At 47.1% G+C, this 19,218-nt stretch overlaps 1 protein-coding gene across 1 annotated transcript; it reads right to left on the bottom strand.

Moving 5' to 3' along the window:
• Positions 1–6,424: 6,424 nt before the first annotated feature.
• LOC136546386 (zinc-finger homeodomain protein 1-like) lies at positions 6,425–7,811 on the bottom strand. The gene has a single exon (XM_066538371.1). It carries the CDS (start codon positions 7,661–7,663, stop codon positions 6,785–6,787), a length of 879 nt encoding a protein of 292 aa, XP_066394468.1. The 5' UTR covers positions 7,664–7,811; the 3' UTR covers positions 6,425–6,784.
• Positions 7,812–19,218: the final 11,407 nt, after the last annotated feature.

A 19,218-nucleotide genomic window follows, 5' to 3' on the forward strand; every position in this document is an offset into this window, starting at 1 on the left:
CCTCTTCCTTCCACATTACCACGCCTTAATTTATATTGCAGCACAGCCGTTGTCCGCCTCGGTCAAATATTCAAAAAGTCGTCACGGACCGGCTGAGGCTAGCCGTCGGATCAAAAGTTTTCACACAGTTCGTCCGACCCAACCGAGCTTTCGTGCCACAGTGCCGAATGAGTGTGCATGCGTCCATGCTGCTGCAGCGCCTGGCGACCTGCATGCACAAAAGTGCCGACGTCGCGTCAGCGAGTGCGTGCGTGCCTGACCTACTGTTTGCTCCCGCTATATATATCGCCCGTGCTGTCGATCACTGTGACCCTGCTGGGCCCTGCCGGAAACAGCGTCTTTGACCAGACCCCTAGCTAATCCTGTCGAGTCAGTGTCAAGCACAGGGAGGGAGACGACGGCGTAACAGTGGCGATTAAAGCCCCTTGACACGGTTCGTCCAAGGTAAAGTTAAAGTCGGAGCCAGAAAAATTGATTTTTATTTTTGACTTATAGTTCATTTTAATCCGTCTTGCAAAAACAACTTCACACTATAATATCTCGATTTACGTAAAATAGATAGAACCAAAACCGACATAAGCCAAGAGCGTCGCAACATACCTAGCTACGTATCGGACATGAATCACAAAAAATAAAGACTATTTTATATATTTACATTTTTCTATATTCTATTACTTCCCTCTCGTTATTGGACTACGTATAATTTAGCTATTTGTTTATCAGTAGTGACACCCTAACAGCTAGCTAGAGCGCTCGAGATGCTTGCCAAGGGCAAGTCCTTCCTGCGTCACGTCACGTCGCGCGCGGTCGCTGCCTGCTACTAAGAGCGTGTTTAGTTATCACCCTAAAATCCAAAAAAAAGTGCTATAATATTCATCACATCAAATCTTGTGATACATGCATCGAGCATTAAATGCAGACAAAAAAACTAATTGCACAGTTTGGTTAGAAATTACGAGACGAACGTTTTGAGCCTAATTAGTCCACGATTGAACACCATTTGCTAAATAAAAACGAAAGTGCTACAGTAGCCCAAATTTCTAAATTTGAGCAACTAAACACGCTCTAACCTTTTTTAGGTGGTGTTTAAATTGACAGGTTAAAATTTAGGGGCATCAGATTGAGTGTTATATTGGGATCTCGAATTGTGGATAGTAAAAAAAACAAATTATAAGTCCTCGGTAATCCGATGGATGAATTTATTAAGCCTAATTAATCCGTCATTAGCATAAGTTTACTGTATCATCAAATTGTTAAAATCATGAACTAATTAGGCTTAAAAAAACTCATCTCGCCAATTAGTCGTAGTCTATCCAATTAATTATTTTTTAAATCTATATTTAATACTTCATGTACGTGTGAAACAAACGATATGACAAGGACTAAAGGAACATTAAACAAATAGCCTTAGATCGTTTGCGACGAACGGTCATGTTAGGCTTGTGGGCAGGGCGCACGCATGCACATGCACACTTGTTGTCACGCGGGCGGAACAGCGAGCGAGCAATGCGGCCTCGGCTGCAACTGCAAATCTGCAACTGCCATCTCCATGCAGCTCGGGCCTACGTGTCTCATGGAACGAGGTAGGAGTACGTAGCTGGTGCGGTGAGCCCATGGAGACTGCCTGGCTATCAGTGCTGCAAGAACAGGCATTGCACGCCCAGATCTGATCACAGGCTTGCACTGAGGTTATAGGTCGATCTGTTGCGCCGACTGGCGGGTGTGTACGTGTGGGATAAATGGGTTTAGGGCCTGTTTAGTTTCCCTCCAAAACGCTAAATTTTTCAAGATTCTTCGTCATATCGAATCTTTGGACGTATGCATGAAGCATTAAATATAAATAAAAAATAAAACTAATTACACAGTTTAGACGAAATCTACGACACGGATTTTTTAAGCCTAATTAGATTATGATTGGACACTAATTACCAAATAACAACGAAAATGCTACAGTACCGTTTTGCCAAAATTTTCGACAACTAAACTGGGCCTTAGCAGTAATTTGGGGGAAGAAATGACCTGCACGCAGCTTCTTCTTCATCAGGCCGGTCTGATGCGTCAGACGTGCTGGTGCCTGGGGCCCTGCATTACTCTGTTGGTTGCCGTGCGCTCCTGCAAAAAGTTCACGACTGAAAGTGGACGCACTACTGATCCATTTAACCCGTCCACAAAAGGTTACACGGCCGGGGTGCACCATCGCAAACAAGGCCACCTTTGAATCTAAATCCCATGAGAATGAAACGAAAAAAAAAATTATAGGGATTAGATTATTTCCTTTAGAAACGGTTATTATACTCCCTTTGATTCATGGGATTGGGGTAAAGCAATAACATTAGGAAACTATTCTTTGCAATCGATTTCTGATGAAAATTACAAAAAAAAAAAGAATCCACTCTAAGCTCATAGTTGCTCTCTTTGTGTAGGGTTGAGGTAGATTCCTATGTTTTTATAATCTTTTGTCGTACAAACAACATCTTCAATAAAATTTCTATGTTTCTGATCCTCAGTGTTACATATGCATTAGTATCTTAATCCTATGTTTTAAAATGCATTTCTAGGCCGCCACTTTTATGTTTTATCAGGTCCCGAAACTTGCCATATGGTGCCATCCAGATCCAAATAGCCTTGACCTATGGCTCAAACTATAAACAATGGGGCTCACGAGACGTTAGTGCCTACATGTAAGTCTCCGGCACTCCATCTCAATGTTTTCTTTGCCTCCCTCTCTCCTTCGACTCCAAGCAAGTCGACAGCGTGAACACCCCCGTTGAGCTATGGCAGGAGGTCGCTAGGGAAGAGTGCATGCGACCATCCCCATCGTGTCAATAGTTTGTCAACACAACACAATTAGTGGCAAGATGCCTACCATGACAAGTTGTGAGATCTATACCTCAATCCTTGACTAGGTCGGGAACTCAACAATATAGCAGTGAGCCGCCTAGGGAGCATCCACCTCCACTACTTAGGCTATCTCTAACAACAACACACAAAATACAAGACACATTCATCCTTTTGGTAGCGCTACAGGCAAAAGGTTCAATACCTATTCGGCGTCTTCTCCAACAACAAGATACAAAAGATAATCATTTCTGCAAATGGGTTTCCAGGATAGAGGATGCTCATATTTGGGTTGTGCCTCTCTGGCAACTCAAAATAGGTCTCCCGTATAGGTACTATGTTGGAGGCTGATTTTGGGTCACTTGCTACCTATTTTGAGTTTGGGTGCCCATATGCGTTCCTTGTTGGAGACAGTCTTTGAACATCGTGGCCTCTAGGGTGGATTGTTTTTAAAAAAGTCAGAAGAGGTTGGGATGACGACAACAATGGAAGAGCTACATTAACCAGGAAGGGGCATAAAATTATGAACCTAAAATAATGATGTTTTGAGAGCTCGATACTTGTTCAAAGAGTTGAAGATATACCTTCAGAGTTTTGAGACCTAAGTAACATTGTAGAACAAGTAATAAGGAGACTGCCCATGCATTTTACTCCAGCTAGGGCAAAGCAGGAATTGGATAAAGGGGTGCATGGAGGCGGGGACAGATGAAGGGAGCGGGAGCGCGATGGCAATTAGAGAGAGTTTGCATGACAAATTTGCACATAAGTCCATTACACAACCATAGAGGGCTTATTAACAAGTTTTGCATGATATACTACTGTATCGCACAGTGTTAGCAGCGTACACCTGGCTCACTAGTTCAGGGTGTTCGGCTGGTACACTCGTCTACTGTAGCTCGATTGATTTTGAATGATTTAATAATGTTCTGTGAAAGAGAATAAGCTGAAACAATCTAAGACCAGATTAGCCGAACACGCAATTATCGCTCATGCAAATTTTGCGCGTTTGTTTACTGAAAGCCAGGACGTGTCCAAAACTCCGCTTTGTCGTCTGTTCTGAGGACATGCATGGAGCATACGACGTAGATTCAGAAACGCGAGGCATGCAGCCTAGCGCTGCGTTTTTGAAAACCTGAACAATGCCATTTCAGTCTCAGAACCAAAGGTGTTTCAAGGACCACATCATTTGGATTCACAAAAGACCAGTGAATGTCTACTACGAGTACGTACACTACCGCATACATACATACATTAAACGCTGAACCAACAAGCAGCCGAGAGCTTGGACGTACGGTTGGACCAGATCTAGCGAGCAGTGACCACAATGGCCCAGCTCCCGAGCCCGAGACCTGGAACCATTTACGCTAACCCACGGCAGCCCGCCCAGCTCCATGCATGCGTTGCATTCTCCCTGCCGGGTGCCGGCCTGCGTGTTGTAGCTGCAATCCTGCATGCATGCGCCACCGCACGGCGCACGCTTTCGTGGCGCCAGGTGGACAGCCAGTGTCCCTGTCCCCACCTGTCAGCCCGGCCAAGTGGGCGTCAGTTCTGCTGCGCCTCTGCGGTGGACAAAACACTGCGACCCCGTCGTCAGATTCTCCCTGCCACCGCCCACGCCTAGCCTAGCCTATAGCCTAACCCAGGAGGCTACGGAGTATCCGAAAAGAATGCAACTACGCTCTTGTTTAGTTGGGTGAATTTGGATTTTGGGGCTACTGTAGCACGTTTGTTTTTATTTGACAAATAGTGTTCAAACATGGACTAATTAGGCTCAAAACGTTCGTCTCGTAATTTCCCACTAAACTGTGCAATTAGTTTTTCTTTTCGTCTACGTTTAATGCTCCATGCACGGGCCGCAAACATTCGATGTAACAGGTACTGTAACAACTTTTTAGAAGTCGGACACACGCGCGTACGAGTCTTTTTGGAAGCAGTGGCTAGCAACTGTGCTCGTACCGTACGGCCGAGCCGGCGAGCCGTCGGAGTTGGCTTCCACCCACAGCTGGAACGCAGATGTGCAAGAGCCGAAAGCGGGGTAGTACTCCTACAAAGCAAAGGAAGAGGTAGACGAAGAGGGACTCGACTCAGGAGAGGAAGGGTGGCCGGCCCGAGGAAGGAAGAAAGGCCGCTGCATTTCCGTCTACTACGCCCGGCCTTTCCTCGCTCACGGTAGCAATGGCACGCTGCGCAGGGTCCAAAACCAAAAGCAAAGCAAAGGTCGCGAACTATTGGCGTCTTGGGGCACTCCTTTCGGTCCCGGACTTCCATGTAGCGCCCCGGCTTCAACTGGGAAGGCTGCCTCTCTCCCGGTACGGCGGTCGTCGTCGTCGTCTTCCTTTCTTGCAGCAAGAGTGAGTGAGTGATAGGACAAAAGCTCGGTGCGCGACAGACAGAGTCCACTACTCCGGCGGAGCTGCCATAAATGTGTGAGCAGCTGGGCGAGAGGTCGCCGTCGCCCCATGCAAGTCCACGGCGAGGCGCCATGAATGTAATGCCGCATCGGCATGGCGTAGGAGAATTGAAGGCAGGGGCGAGGAAGAGTAATAGTGGAAAGGCCATAGGAAGCGACGAAGCTTATTTTTCAACCAAAAAAATATTTTTTCACCGTAAATCAGTCGAAACAGTATTTCGATTTTTTTTTTCAACGCAACGAACGCGGCCATGATCATGTGTACAGTACATAGTGCACCTGTACATACGGAGTACATGATGCATGCATGGATCAAAGTAAAAAAGAATATGAGGGAGACTTTACCATGGGGCAGCATAATTTACGCTCCACTGCAGACCATGGTAAAAGTAACTCTACACCTCTATAGTGCGATTTGGAAATGTTAAGCAAGTCGCAAGCAGATCACACCCACCCACACACCCCTCCATGGCTTGAGCAAGAACAAGCAATGGAGGACTAGTACGTGGCAACGAGTTCGAGAAGACAAAGCAAGGAAGAGTATAGAGAATGGAACAGTGACCTATACATACTCCTATCTTCTTTAGGCGCGGCATGCAAAGCATCTAACTAGGAAACGAACCATGAGCAAGATTATCATCAGCTGAGCTGATCCCGGCGAGCAGGTCCCAACCACAAAAAAATATAGCACGAGCACGACATTACGAGACTCTTTGGTTTCTGCATCACCTCCTAAAATTTCTATTGCATCAAATATTTAGACACGTAATATTAAATATAGACTAATTACGAAACTAATTGCACAACTTACGACTAATTTGCGAGACGAATCTTTTAAGCCTAATTAGTTAACGTGGTGCTACAGTACCATGTGCTAATGATGAATTAGTTAGGCTTAAAAAAAATCGTCTCACAGTTTAACCAACATCTATATAATTAGTTTTATAATTAATCTATATTTAATGTTTTTTATTAGTATCTAAATATTCGATGCGCAGTTAAGTTTAGGAGTCACAGCCATACACCCCTGTACACACACAGAATGAGAATGACAGAATCCATGCAGCCCCAATCCCCAGATACACTTGTTCGCCGGCAGCAGATCCATGGATCGGCTGCGCGTCGCAAGACAAGTACATTTCCTTCCCATTGAAGAAGAAGAATACTCCAAGAAGCAAGCAAACCGGCAAATGGCCATGCCGCAGGAATTAATAAACAACACCAGCAAGTACGGTTAAATGAGAAATAAAAGAACCGCCTAATAAAGCCAAGAAGAAGATCGACGGAGCAGCAGCTCGCTACGATGAGTTACTGCAACTAACCTACGCCGACACGAAGGCGCCGGAGCCGAATGCTAACAAAGAAGATGACGCAGGTACCTACCGGAGACGGAGAGGATGGCCACGGCCACCGTCGATCGATCTGCGATCGATCAACCGCGCGCTCGTGTGGCTTTTCCTCCGCCCTGGTACGTAGTACTCCTACATGCGTTCGGGGGTCAGTGACCGACCCTGATGGATGGATGCTAGCTACGAGCTACGGCTTCTTGCCGAGGGTGTGCTTGTTGTTGTGCATCCACACCTTGAGCACGTGGCGCCTGACGCAGACCTCGTCGCAGAACTGCTGCACGGCGGCCTCGTCGTGCTTCTGGATGCGCCACCCGACGCGCTCCGCGAACGCAAGCATCTTGTCCTTCTGCTCCTGGGTGAACTTGGTGCGGAACCGCTTCTTGCCGGACCCGGACCCGCCCGAGGCGCCAGAGGGCCCGGCGCCGCCGCTGCCGCCGAGGGACATGCCGCTCAGCGTCAGCGGCCCTACCGCCGACATGGGCCCGGCGGCGGCCATCATCCCGGCGGACAGGTCGTCGCCGTCGTCGCGCCCGCTGTGGGGGGACGTGGACGGCAGCGCCAGCGGCCGCGGCGTGTGGGCCATGTGGTGGAGCGGCTGCTGGTGGTGGTGGTGGTGGAAGTACCCGGCCCCGGCCGGGGTGCGGTAGTACGGGGAGAAGTGGTGGTGCTGGTGCGGCGTGGCGCCGTAGGCGACCAGCGCGGCGGGGGAGATGGGCGAGCCCTCGGCGGCGGCGGGGGACTCCTTGCGGTGGAAGTTGCGGTGGCAGTTACACGCGGCGCAGCGGAGCGCGTCCAGCGTGCCCTCCTCGCCGGCGGGCATGAACTCGCCGCACCCGTCCACGGCGTGGCCCCCGATGCCGACTGCGTGGTTCTTGAGGCACTCGCGGTACCTCCCGCCGCCGCCGTGGAGGCCAAGGCCGTCGCTCGGGGCCTTGGCGCGGCCGCCGCCGTGCTCGCCGGGCGGCTTGGGCGCCACCATGCCGCCACCAAACCCACCTGCCACTGCCAGAGGCGGGGCCTCGGGCGCCATCTCCTCGTCGCCATCATCGTGGTCGTCGAAGTCCATGGTGGCCGTCGATCAGCTAGCCGCGACCGGCCGGCCGGCGGCAGGTGTTTCTTTCGCCTGGCGCCCTGGCCTGTGTGTAGTGTGTTCTCTTCTCGAGTTATGGCAGGGCGAAGCTAAGAGGGGCTTAGCAAGGTTAAGAGCAGGATGAAGAGATAAGAGAGAGTGTGGACACCGTCTGGCTGCCAGTTTTGACGCGCCGCTGTGCCGCAGGCTGGAAGGCTGCAACTGCAAGCCGCTGCCGTAGCCGTAGCTGGTAGTGCTGCTGCCTTGGCGTTGGTGACGGTGTAGTGTAGTGTAGGAGCAGCTAACAACAGTAACTGCGCGCTTTCTCTCTCTCCCGGGCGGCCCGTTCGTTCACAGCTTCGATCCCCGTTCGTTCTTCCGCGTCGCCGTCGCCGCCGGCCGGTCGCGCTCATGTCTTTGGTGCATGCCTGTCCCTCTCCCGGCTGCTCTTTTCAAGTGGTTTGGCTCCAAGCCTCCAACGCCTTTTAAATTGCGGTTTAGAATATGTGATCGTGACACCCGGTCTTTCTTTTCTCGCGCCTTTTTTTCCGCTCGAATCAGCCTGTTGATTTCGTTGCGGCTTATCGTAAACGATCGTAAATTTCTAGCTGAAACAGTATTTTTCTTTCACATAACCCAGCCAGCAGTATTTCTTCATGAACCAGCAACGATACGAACCAGTCAACCGAACAGGCGGTTGGCTGGTTCGTATCGTTGCTGGTCCGTGAAGAAGTACTGCTGGCTGGTTTGTGTGAGAGAAAAATATTATTCTGATTGAAAATTTACGGTCGTTTACGATAAGCCACGGCCAAACGAACGGGCTTATATGTGGCAACTTCTTTGCCTTAACAAAGACATTTGCGGCCGGTGTCTTGGTCATGTACATACTTGACCACCTGCAAATTGTGGAACGCTGGCGTCTATAAATGTGTGCTCCTGTATTTGGCCCATCAAGCCCAGCCGCTGCGTACGTGCAGTATACACACTGAGCACGTACTCCAGGTGTAGCGACGTCAAACCCGTGCTGTTTTCAGATCACGTCATAACAGTACAAAATTGTGTTTGCTAAAAAAAAAAGTACAAAATTGTGGGTGAGCAGTACTTCACATGCTCTAGTACGGCCGGTGTCTTGGTCATGTACATACTTGACCACCTGCAAATTGTGGAACGCTGTCGTCTATAAATGTGTGCTCCTGTATTTGGCCCATCAAGCCCAGCCGCTGCGTACGTGCAGTATACACACTGAGCACATACTCCAGGTGTAGCGACGTCAAACCCGTGCTGTTTTCAGATCACGTCATAACAGTACAAAATTGTGTTTGCTCCAAAAAAAAAGTACAAAATTGGGGGTGCCTTTTCTGTTTGGTAAGTGGGTATCGATTCCCAACTAGCTAAGCGCTTTTCATTAGCTACGATTATGATTGCGCTCCGTGCTCTCTATTATGATGAAATCAAATCAAATCTAGTAGCCGCTAGACACAGCATCAAGTCGTTGATCGGCTGTTTCCAGTTGAAGTGATGTAAGCAGCATGCATTAGTCTTTTCCACAGCATCGCACTGTGGGACATGTGACAGCATGTTAGAAGTTTTTGATAGGGGGTGTTTGGTTGCCTCCTAAATTTTAATCGTTGTCCCATCGAATGTTTAGGTACATACATGGAGTATTAAAAATTAATTAATTATAAAACTAATTGCATAGTTTGCGACTAATTTACGAAACGAATCTTTTAAATCTAATTAGTGTATGATTTGACAATGTTTTGCTACAGTAATATCTGTGCTAATGACGGATTAATTAGGCTTTAAAAATTTATCTCTTGGGTACTGACGGATTATATAATTTATTTTTTTATTAGTACCTGAACAACCTAGGTAACGTTCTCCCGACACACCTCCTAAATTTTAGTAGTTAGATCCAAACACCCTTAGTAGTAGTATTAAAGTAGCAGTCAAAGCTAGATTCAGATATTAAAATGGAATACATCGCTAGGCGAAGTGTTTATTGCTCATACCAGTTTAGGCTTAGGGGTGTTTGGTTATTTAGTGAGCTCCTAAAATTTATGTCATATCGAATGTTTAAATATTAATAAAGAACATTATATATAGATTAATTACAAAACCAATTACATAGATAAAGGCTAATTCGCGAAACGATTTTTTAAGTCTAATTAATCTATCATTAGCACATGTTTACTATAGCACCATATTATTAAATCATGGACTAATTAGGTTTAAAAGATTCGTCTCGCAAATTAGTCGTAAGTTGTGTAATTAGTTTCATAATTAGTCTATATTTAATACTCCATGCATGTGTCTAAACATTCGATACGACAGTAATTTTAGAAGCGTATGGAGAAACCAAACAGAGCCTTACTCTCTTGTTACGTTATAAAAAGCCAGAGCTGATGGTTCTAAAAATACTTGGTACCTTTGTCATTTGTACTGTATTGTTAATAAAATAGATAAAAAGGACGTATCCAGTGTAGAGAGCTCCCGCTCTATGCGGGATCTGGGGAAAGGTGTCAGTGGTAAGCCTTATCCTCGCCTGTGCAATGCGAGGAGACCGCAACTCGAACCCGGGACCTTCCGGTCATAGGCGGTAAGACTCTACCGCTTGCACCAGACCCGCCCTTCTGTTGATAAAATAGATAAAACCAAAATTTCCTATAACAAACAGTTTGTACTGCATACTTTCTACGTCCCCAAATAAATGTTATTTTCGTTTTTAGAGAAGTCAAATAATTCTACTTTGATGAAATATACTCTATTTTTATATAGATCATTGAATCTGTTTTTATAATATATACTTATTTAAAAATATAAATGTTTCTATTATTTTTTTAATAAATTTATTTAAATTTAAAAAAAGTTTGACCGATATTAATACACTTCATCTGGGACAGATGAAATACAAGGTACTAGCAGTTTTTACGAATAGCAGTAGTCGGAGGCACATGTTTTTCATGAGGTGTACCATGAATGAAAGCAAAAGATCCACGTCGGGTCAACTCTCCAGCAAGCGGAGCTGCGGAATGGACTCGAAATGACGGAGGCATAAAACCGACCACGCGACCGTGCAACATTCGCACAGTGATTTTTTTTTCACGGCCCCCGTCGCGCCAAGGGTATCGTCGGATGCAAAAGGCATCGGAAATGGCAACAGATGGGCTACCTCTGTAGCAGCCTAGCTACACATGACCACCCTACTAACGTGCAGTGCATATTCGCGGATCCATCCATCTGGTCCCCCGGTGACGCAAATCCTCTCGGATCAACCGCACACACGCCGCCATCAATGCAAGCAGCCTCGTCCCGCTCCCGTCCGAACGACGTCTTGCATTGACGACGTTGCCGCGCGCCTAACAATCTAGCCAAGTCTTGTGACATGTTGGTGATGATCCACGCGTGGCGAAGCCAAAGCTGACCAGAGCGCTTTGCCTGCCGCCGCTTAACTATGAGGATCGAACGGACGGTCTACAATCCCGGCCGCGTCGCCGCCGCCCTCGCTAGCTAATCGCCCGGGCGTCGTCTAACAATCCAGCGCCCCCGCCGTTTGTCCCATCCGGGGCGCGCGCATGTCACGCGCGGCGACCTCCACGGATAGCTAGGGGCCTCGGTGGCTGGCTCCGTCCCGCGGCCTTGGCCAGGTGGTTTGCGGCCGGAACACACGTGTTTAGGCCTGCGCGCTCGGGCCCTGCATGCGCGGCTGAACCGGCGAACGTCACTGTGCGGCCGTTTCTGGAAACGGCAGCATCGAAGACGTACGAGTACACGTTAATTCCGGCGAACGGGCCGGGGAAAATGAAATTAGCTAGAGTTCAGAGGGGAGCTAGCTAGGGAGGAAAAGCCGACGGCGGTCGTGTGGGCGATCGGGCGGAGCGGAATTACGGCCTTGTCTTGGCCTAGGGCCTTATCTGGTGCGATAAGTAGGGAGCGGGTCAGAGCTTAAGCGCCACAGACTGCTAATCCTTCCCCGATGGATCCGCCGGCGGCCGGTCTCCATCGACCGAGAGCGGTGGTGGTGCGTGGTCCAGGAGTGGCGTGGAGCCGCCGGTTGCTTTCCGTGTTTGGGACTTTGGGTGCGGGGGTCCGGTCGGGCCGTACGTGCGGGATCCGGCAGCGCCGGGGATCCGGTCCCCTACACCTTTGCCGTACGTGGGCCTGTGTGTATGCAGCGCTGGCCTGCAGCCGGCGTGTAGCATGCATGCATGGCCGTCGTCACGTACGCAAGCATTGGTTTTGCTAGCCCGGCCCCCTTTTGGTCTGCCACGATCCATCAATATCTACATGCCCCAAACTAACGGTACTTGTGTACGCAAAACGAAATCTAGATCGACCGGTCAGGACCACAGGAGCTACTACACGATCGTCCCTACTCCCTCCGTCTCTCCCACCCACGGCCGGCCGCGAACAGGATCACACACACATCCATCACTCGTAGCAGCGGCAGATGCTTGTGCATGGAGCGGCACCGGCCGGCACCGCTGGCCATGCAGAGCCTGAAAAAGACGGGTCACATTTTCGTGCATTGCATGCCATGCGACAAGGGACGGAGGCGGTCGGAGGCAGCATGCAGTGCAGCGCGCAGATCAGAGAGCCAGAGCCCAGAGCCCAGAGCCCCGGCATGCGTTTGCATCCGTGTCAGGTGGGCAGGGGGGACAAGCGCGGAAGGCAACAAAAGCGCGGCACATACCATTGGCGCGGTCTCTCGTAATATTCGAACTGCGCGCAGACGTCGCTCGCCGGGCCGCTGGCCGCTCCGCTGCTGCGCCTGCCGCCTGCGCGGCAGGGCAGGGAGCAAGAGATTGATGGCGCCATCGCCGGCATGCGTTCATGCATGGAAAGCTCCGTCGGCCGGCCGGGCCGGGGTGGCCGGTGGCCCGGACCCGGAGCTGAGCTCGAACAGGGGACGAACGAACGAACGCAAGGAAATTAAAAGCTGGCGGTTTGGACGGGTGCCGGGCTGCCGGCGGAACGGCCGGTGTGCATGCCTGTTCTGCAGATTCACGGCTCTGGCCTCTGCTCTGTAGCAGGCAGGCTCTGGGCGTGCACTGGGCTCGAGCAAGGCTGAGGGCGCAGCGCAGAGCAGGCGGCCGTCAGCTCGTCACATGATACACCTGCCAGGAGGAGGAAGACGAGGCCAGGCCGCGCCATGCCGTCTTGGCCGTATTTGTTGTGCATGCTAGAAAGGACGGGCCCTGTGTCTGTCACCTGATATTTTACGGACCCTTCAGTCAGTGCAGGCAAGTAGACGGACAAACAGGGTTCGGTGTGATTAATACTCCCTCCGTGCAATAAATAAATATCGTTTAACGAACAATCCTATGTTTAACCAAATAGTTTAAAAAAGTATTAATATTTTTATGTATAAAAACCATCATTAGAATATATTCTTATAATAAATTTATATTTGTTTAAATTCCCAAGAAATGAGACTCCCGAGAAGTTAAATATTTTTAACTTTAACCAAATATATAAGAAAACAAAGGAAACAAAAAAATCAAATTATTTTTATGGGGAAACAGAGGAAACAAAGAAAATTCACATTCTGAAGGGGCCTAAATTAAATGGGAAGCGGAGGCGACATAGACTCAATAGTTAACACTGAGTTTGATTGGTAGAATGAGTTAGAGCATCAAGGATCTCTCTTAAACTTACCTTTTAAATTATCATTTAGAATCATCCTTCAATAGCTTCTCTATATCTTGTGCACACTCTATGGAACCAGTTATGCTCTCTATTTTTTTGCTAGAGAGAAATCCAGAATAGAGGATGACTATTTTTACAGATCTAATTAAAGGAGCTATTGAAAGATATTTTTTAATTTAAATATTTGTTCCTATCAATTGGAAAAGATATATAAAGATGTCTTGGAGTTGCTCTAGTCCATCGTCTTATCGCTCTTCATCCTTTTTTTGTTTAACTAGTGGAGTGATAAGTTGAATAATTTGTACCGGTATAAGAAATTGAGTCATTTCATCAAATCTGAGTAACGAACTCATAATTCACCACCTCATCTAGAATGGAGTGGTTCCTTGAACCAACCGTCATTCTCCCTCCATCCAAAAAAGAGTGCAATTATGGGATGCGTGCCGGTCAAAGTAGCTCAAATTTAACTAAATTTATAGTAAATAGTATTAATATTTATGTCTTCAAATAAATTTATTATGAAAATATAATCTATGACTAATCTAATTATACTAATTTTGTATTATGAATGTTCATATTTTTTTATATAATTTTAGTCAAAGTTGATATTGATTGACTTCTCATGAACCGAGAATTATATTCTTTTATGGACGGAGCGAGGATAACTTTAGTATAATGGCATCGTTCCGATTTCACAGTTAGGATTGTACGGGCCACTTGTGTTTTCTTTCTTTCGAATGAGTAATTTGAGTTGATGTTTCTTGTGTCAGTAACAGTGCGCAAAACGTTACCCGACATAAGGCCCTATTTAGATCCCACCCAAAATCCAAAATTTTTCAAGATTCCCGTCACATCAAATCTTACGGTACATGCATGTAGCATTAAATGTAGGTAAAAAGAATAACTAATTGCACAGTTTGCCCGTAATTAGCGAGACGAATCTTTTAAGCCTAAATAGTCTATAATTGGACAATTTTTACCAAATACAAACGAAAGTGCTATAGTAGCCAAAAGTCAAAAAATTTCACATCTAAACGGGCCTGACTAGAATTCCTACAGTAGGCCCATGTCCAGGCGAATGGGCCTTTCTTATCACATGCATGCACGTCTGGCTGTGTACGTTGAGTACGTGGTACTCGACCACTGTTAGTAGCATTGAAATCTCGAACGAATACTAACCTTAACACGGAAGTGCATGTACGTGCGTGTGTGTTCTTCACAAGGCGCGCGATCGAGGTGTCCACAGTACTGTTCCGTAGTACGTAGCAGACCGGATTGTGCATCCTGTGCATGCACGAGGACGCCCCAGATCGATCGGCCAGCTGCCGGCGGGCCCGGTTGTCCGACGGTCCGACCCGACCGTCCGTGTTGCTCTGACATATGACCACCACCGCCTCCCGACTCATACGTGCCGTCAGCTGTGCTCGTGTCAGGACTGCGCAGCACACACGTCCGGCCGGGCATCCCAGCGTCTGCGCGCGCACGAGATAGAGATAGAGAGATAGAGAGAGAGAAGACACTGTTGGGACCTAGAGGAGTGGCCAGCAGAAAGTACGCACGTACGTGCGTGGCCATGCATGGCGGATCGGCGCCTACAGCGCTCCCGCACACGCTTCGCAAAGAGTGGGCACACGCTCCCATTAGTACAGCTTCTTCACCAGCTTAGAAATTATTTGAAATTGTTTTTCTGCCAAGCAGGTTAAAATAGAACAGCTTCATAGGTGGAGCTCCATTGAAGTTTGAACACGATGGGTAAAACCGAATGGAGCTAAAAAATACCAATTATTCTCGCTTCCTTTCTTATGAAAATCTGTTTTACCACACTACTACAGAAACATTTTTTCAGGGACGGCTCATAACCCTTTATAGGGGCGGTTTGGCCAGCCGCCCCTACCAAACCGTCTCTACAAATCATGTATTTATTGGAGCGGTTCTCAGGCGGCCCCTACAAAGCCGCCCCTATAATACCTGTTTGTAGGGGCGGTTCAGTCTAAAACCGCCCCTACAATACGTTTTTCCGTAAAAAAAATTTAAATTTATAATTCAAATTCGACCAGAACACTGTTTGTTTCCGCGTATTCCATCCAACGTTTGCGTTGCCGAACGCCCCACGACCAACGTTCCGAACCGCGTTCGCGTTGCCGAACGCCCCGCGACCAATGTTCCGAACCACGTTCGCGTTGCCGAACGCCCCGCGACCAGCGTTCCAAACCCCTTAGACTACAAGCACAAGAGTATTATATAAACTATAATTACAAGTCCAATTCACAAGAATATATACAATCAATCATTAAATAGACATAATTCACAAGGTAAAACCAATGTCAAATTCCATACACATTGTTATCAACGTCCTAGAGCTAGACTTTCAGTCTCACGAAGGTGTTGGTACTGAGGATTACTATCTAAGTCAGACTCTCGGTCATGGTCGGCGCCTTTGGCGTGTACAATCTGGTCCAATATAAAGTTGCAAAGGTCGTCGACGAGCTCTAAGAGTTGGTCATCCTTGTATGGGTCTCTTTTCATTTCTTTCTCTTCTTTCCACTACAAGAGAATAAGTTTCGGTTTAGTATTTCATACCATGTACGAAGTTTTTATACTACGGGTGAAGAGATTCAAACTTACCCTTAAAGGGTGTCTCCTGTAGGCACCGGTGTTACTCATCATAGAATATATATAGTAACCACAATGTACACTTCCAGGCTTTTGCTTGGGGCACTGTGTGTTTTGCATATGAAAATGTTAAATAATGCTTTTAACAACTATGTAATGGAGTACTGAAGAAGTAAGTTACACTTACCGCACATAGTGTTTTTATAGCCAGCTTTTTCTTCCTTGCTGGATCATGCCTTCCGTGATGTTTAGTGACATAGAACCTAAATGCCCTGTTCGAATTATTTTAGCAAATACAACTTGTTAGTATCCAAAAGTGAACGTTACAAGTATGTATACAAATATATAAGCTAATAATGATAGTCGATATATATACGTCTTGAGAATCGATATGAAGTCTTTGTATGTCACCGGGTCCCTTTCTATTGAATCAAAGACCTATGCCATGCTCCTCCCGATATCGACGTCTATACAAATCCAGTGGTTGCTGCATGAATTTAATCATAGAACTAGATAAGCTCTTTTACATCGAATAAAATATATCGAACAAAGCTTTAAATATAGAGTTGAACTTACTCGAAGTTGTATGGTAGTCATATAGTAGAGTGCTGTTTGAGAATTTTGAAAGCCAGGGCAATGTATGCCACAACCTTAAGGGACTCTTCCCTTAGTTTCGCCGTACGGATGTGCTCTTTCTCCTGAAGAGTCTTTGCAGCAGCTAGCTCTTTGGCATCTAGTTTTCATTGTTTAGGGTAATTAAAATTTGTTTGGGCTATAGCTTGAGGGTCTATATATCCGGCTTTCACACTTGGTATTTATTTGACAATGTGCACTTGCATTCTATAAATCACGCGCGTGGATTAGTTACAACAAAATTCAAATATTACATTCATACCATATCGGGAGGACAAGGACTTATAGGCACCACGTGCGAATTAGATTCATCTCCATTGCTCTGAGGTGAAAGCATGTCTGCATGTCATTGAAGTCAAAGACAATTTTCCCGGCTGGGCTTTCAAATGTGCCAGTGGGGAAGCATATTTGTATGAGGTCTATGCTCGTTGGGAGAACACACAAGTACCAATCATGAAACCTTCTTATTCCAAGTGGTAGGCGCTGGATGTCTCGGTTTGGTAGGAAGGGCTTGCTTCTTTCATATGTTTTCAGACAATCCTTTGACCATTTGATGGCATCAACATTTGGATACTGCTTTACAATTTGGTGGAGTTTGCTAGTGACAGACTCCTCAGAACCTCGTGATGGGACTTTTTAACTTGGTTCTCAGGCTTGAATTGGTCATGGGAATACCACTTGGGCGCTGATGAGACATCTTTCATCGGAACATAAATTGGCCTTATGGTGATTGGATGCTTCTTTCGAAGTTCCCATTCAGGCACGTCCTCATCTTCTTGTGCATCACCTTCATCAGGAGGCACTCGTTGTTCATATATTGGCTGTGTTTATTGAGAAGATTGTGGCATCTCATCATACACTTGCTCGATATGAGCTAGATAAGGTTGTGGCATCTCATCAGACACATGCTCGCTAGGAGGAGGGGAAGAATGTGGCATCTCAGAAATGTGGTGGTCACAAGACTATGAAAATATCTCTCCGACCTCAACAACTCGCTCCAAATTTTAGAGAGGGGGATGCGGCGAAGAAGCAGTCAATATAATGTCCCATTTGTGCCAGAGGATGAACTACCCAATAACGTCTTTGAGTAACTCCAGCCCCTCGGGAGTTGCATAGTCTATCCTCCACTACATGAACTCGGGCTTGACGGTATGCACCTCGACCCTAGTGTAGTCCAGCGGTATCTTATTATTATGGTGTAAGCCACCAGGAGGATGTGCCACACCCGTTGCCACCTCCATCATAGTGTTCTGCCGGCCGCTGGGAAACACCAAGGTGCAACTAGTTGGTTCTCGTATGCGATCGATGGGGGTTGTGGCTGCAGTGGAATCTTGACTGCTAGGAACTTTCGGAGGGCTACCAACTAATGTCAATTCTCCCAACGGCGTCACTAATATCCATGGCTTCGTAGATAGTCCTTGCTTCTCCAGTGCCTTCGCAACTAGAGCCTTCACTTGGAGCTCAAGATTAGTCTCTCAGTCTCTGCCATGTTTCTTGTACATGTGCCTATCCTCTTCGAATCCTTGCTTCCAGGTCATCCTTTTCCCTAGCCCCCTGGTGCGGCCTGTGTGCTCCTTGTTTCCCAAGCCAAGGCTAAGCTCGTCCCTCTCTCTAGAAGGAATGAATGAGCCCTTCTCCTTGTCTTCAACATATTTTAGTATCCTTGATACTGTCTTTTGGGTCTCCGGCTTATCAAACTTAAGATTACTACCGGATGATTCTGTACTCCTCGTATATATCCAATTCCTTAAGCGTACCTTCAAATTCATCACATTGATATTCCCAGCAGTTGTGGCCTCTTCGTCCACCTTCCTAAACTGCTCTTCCTTGGCATAGTAGCCACCGGGGCCTAGATGATGGTGGTGTTTGTTCTTCTTCGCCAGCTCGGTGTTACAGGCATTGAGCTCCAATGCCTCCGGTGAAGTATTTTGAGCCACGAGATCCTCTCATTGACTAGGAATTATTTTGCCGAACTCATTGAAAGGAGTTAATCCCTTTTGGATATACTTCGTGTTGAGCTCCGACCTCCAATGTCGAAATGACTCTTCCATCATCCTGAAAGCATTTTTTTACCAGTTCGTGCTTACCCTTCGAAAATCTAAAATTGAGCTTCAGTTGCCTATCCCATAGTTCATTATTTTTGTTCTCTAGTACCTCTTTCCAGTTAGGGATAGCTGGGTTCAATTTATCTCTTACTAGAGCCTCAATCGTATTATGGAATCATCCTCTTAATTCCTTCGGCTCAAGGATCTCTCCTGCTGACCCGACCTCCATTATCACATAGCATGCCTTATCTAGATATATATTTGCTTTTCTATCCCCTCGTTTCCTCTTAGGCTCGATAGTCGTGGTTGTGTCTTGAGGTTATGGAGCAGAGGCATCGTGATCCATCTCTATGGCTGTTACCTCTGCTCTCCTTTCCTCTACTCCGTCTTGTCCAGCGAGATGTCGCGGACGTCGACATCATCTTTTCTAAGTTTCAGGAGGGACCTGTATATACGACAGGTCAAAGTGTTAGCAGAGGTAACACAGCCAAAGCTTTAGAAAAATTTATAAGCTAATGCTTTTTCCCTACCTCCTCGTTTGGGTCAAAATCCTTATTCAAATCTTCCTCTGTTGGCCTCCTTCTGGCTTCACATAGGAAAGGATCCTCGGGA

Source organism: Miscanthus floridulus, chromosome 3 (assembly GCF_019320115.1).
Source record: "Miscanthus floridulus cultivar M001 chromosome 3, ASM1932011v1, whole genome shotgun sequence".
NCBI lineage: Eukaryota > Viridiplantae > Streptophyta > Magnoliopsida > Poales > Poaceae > Miscanthus > Miscanthus floridulus.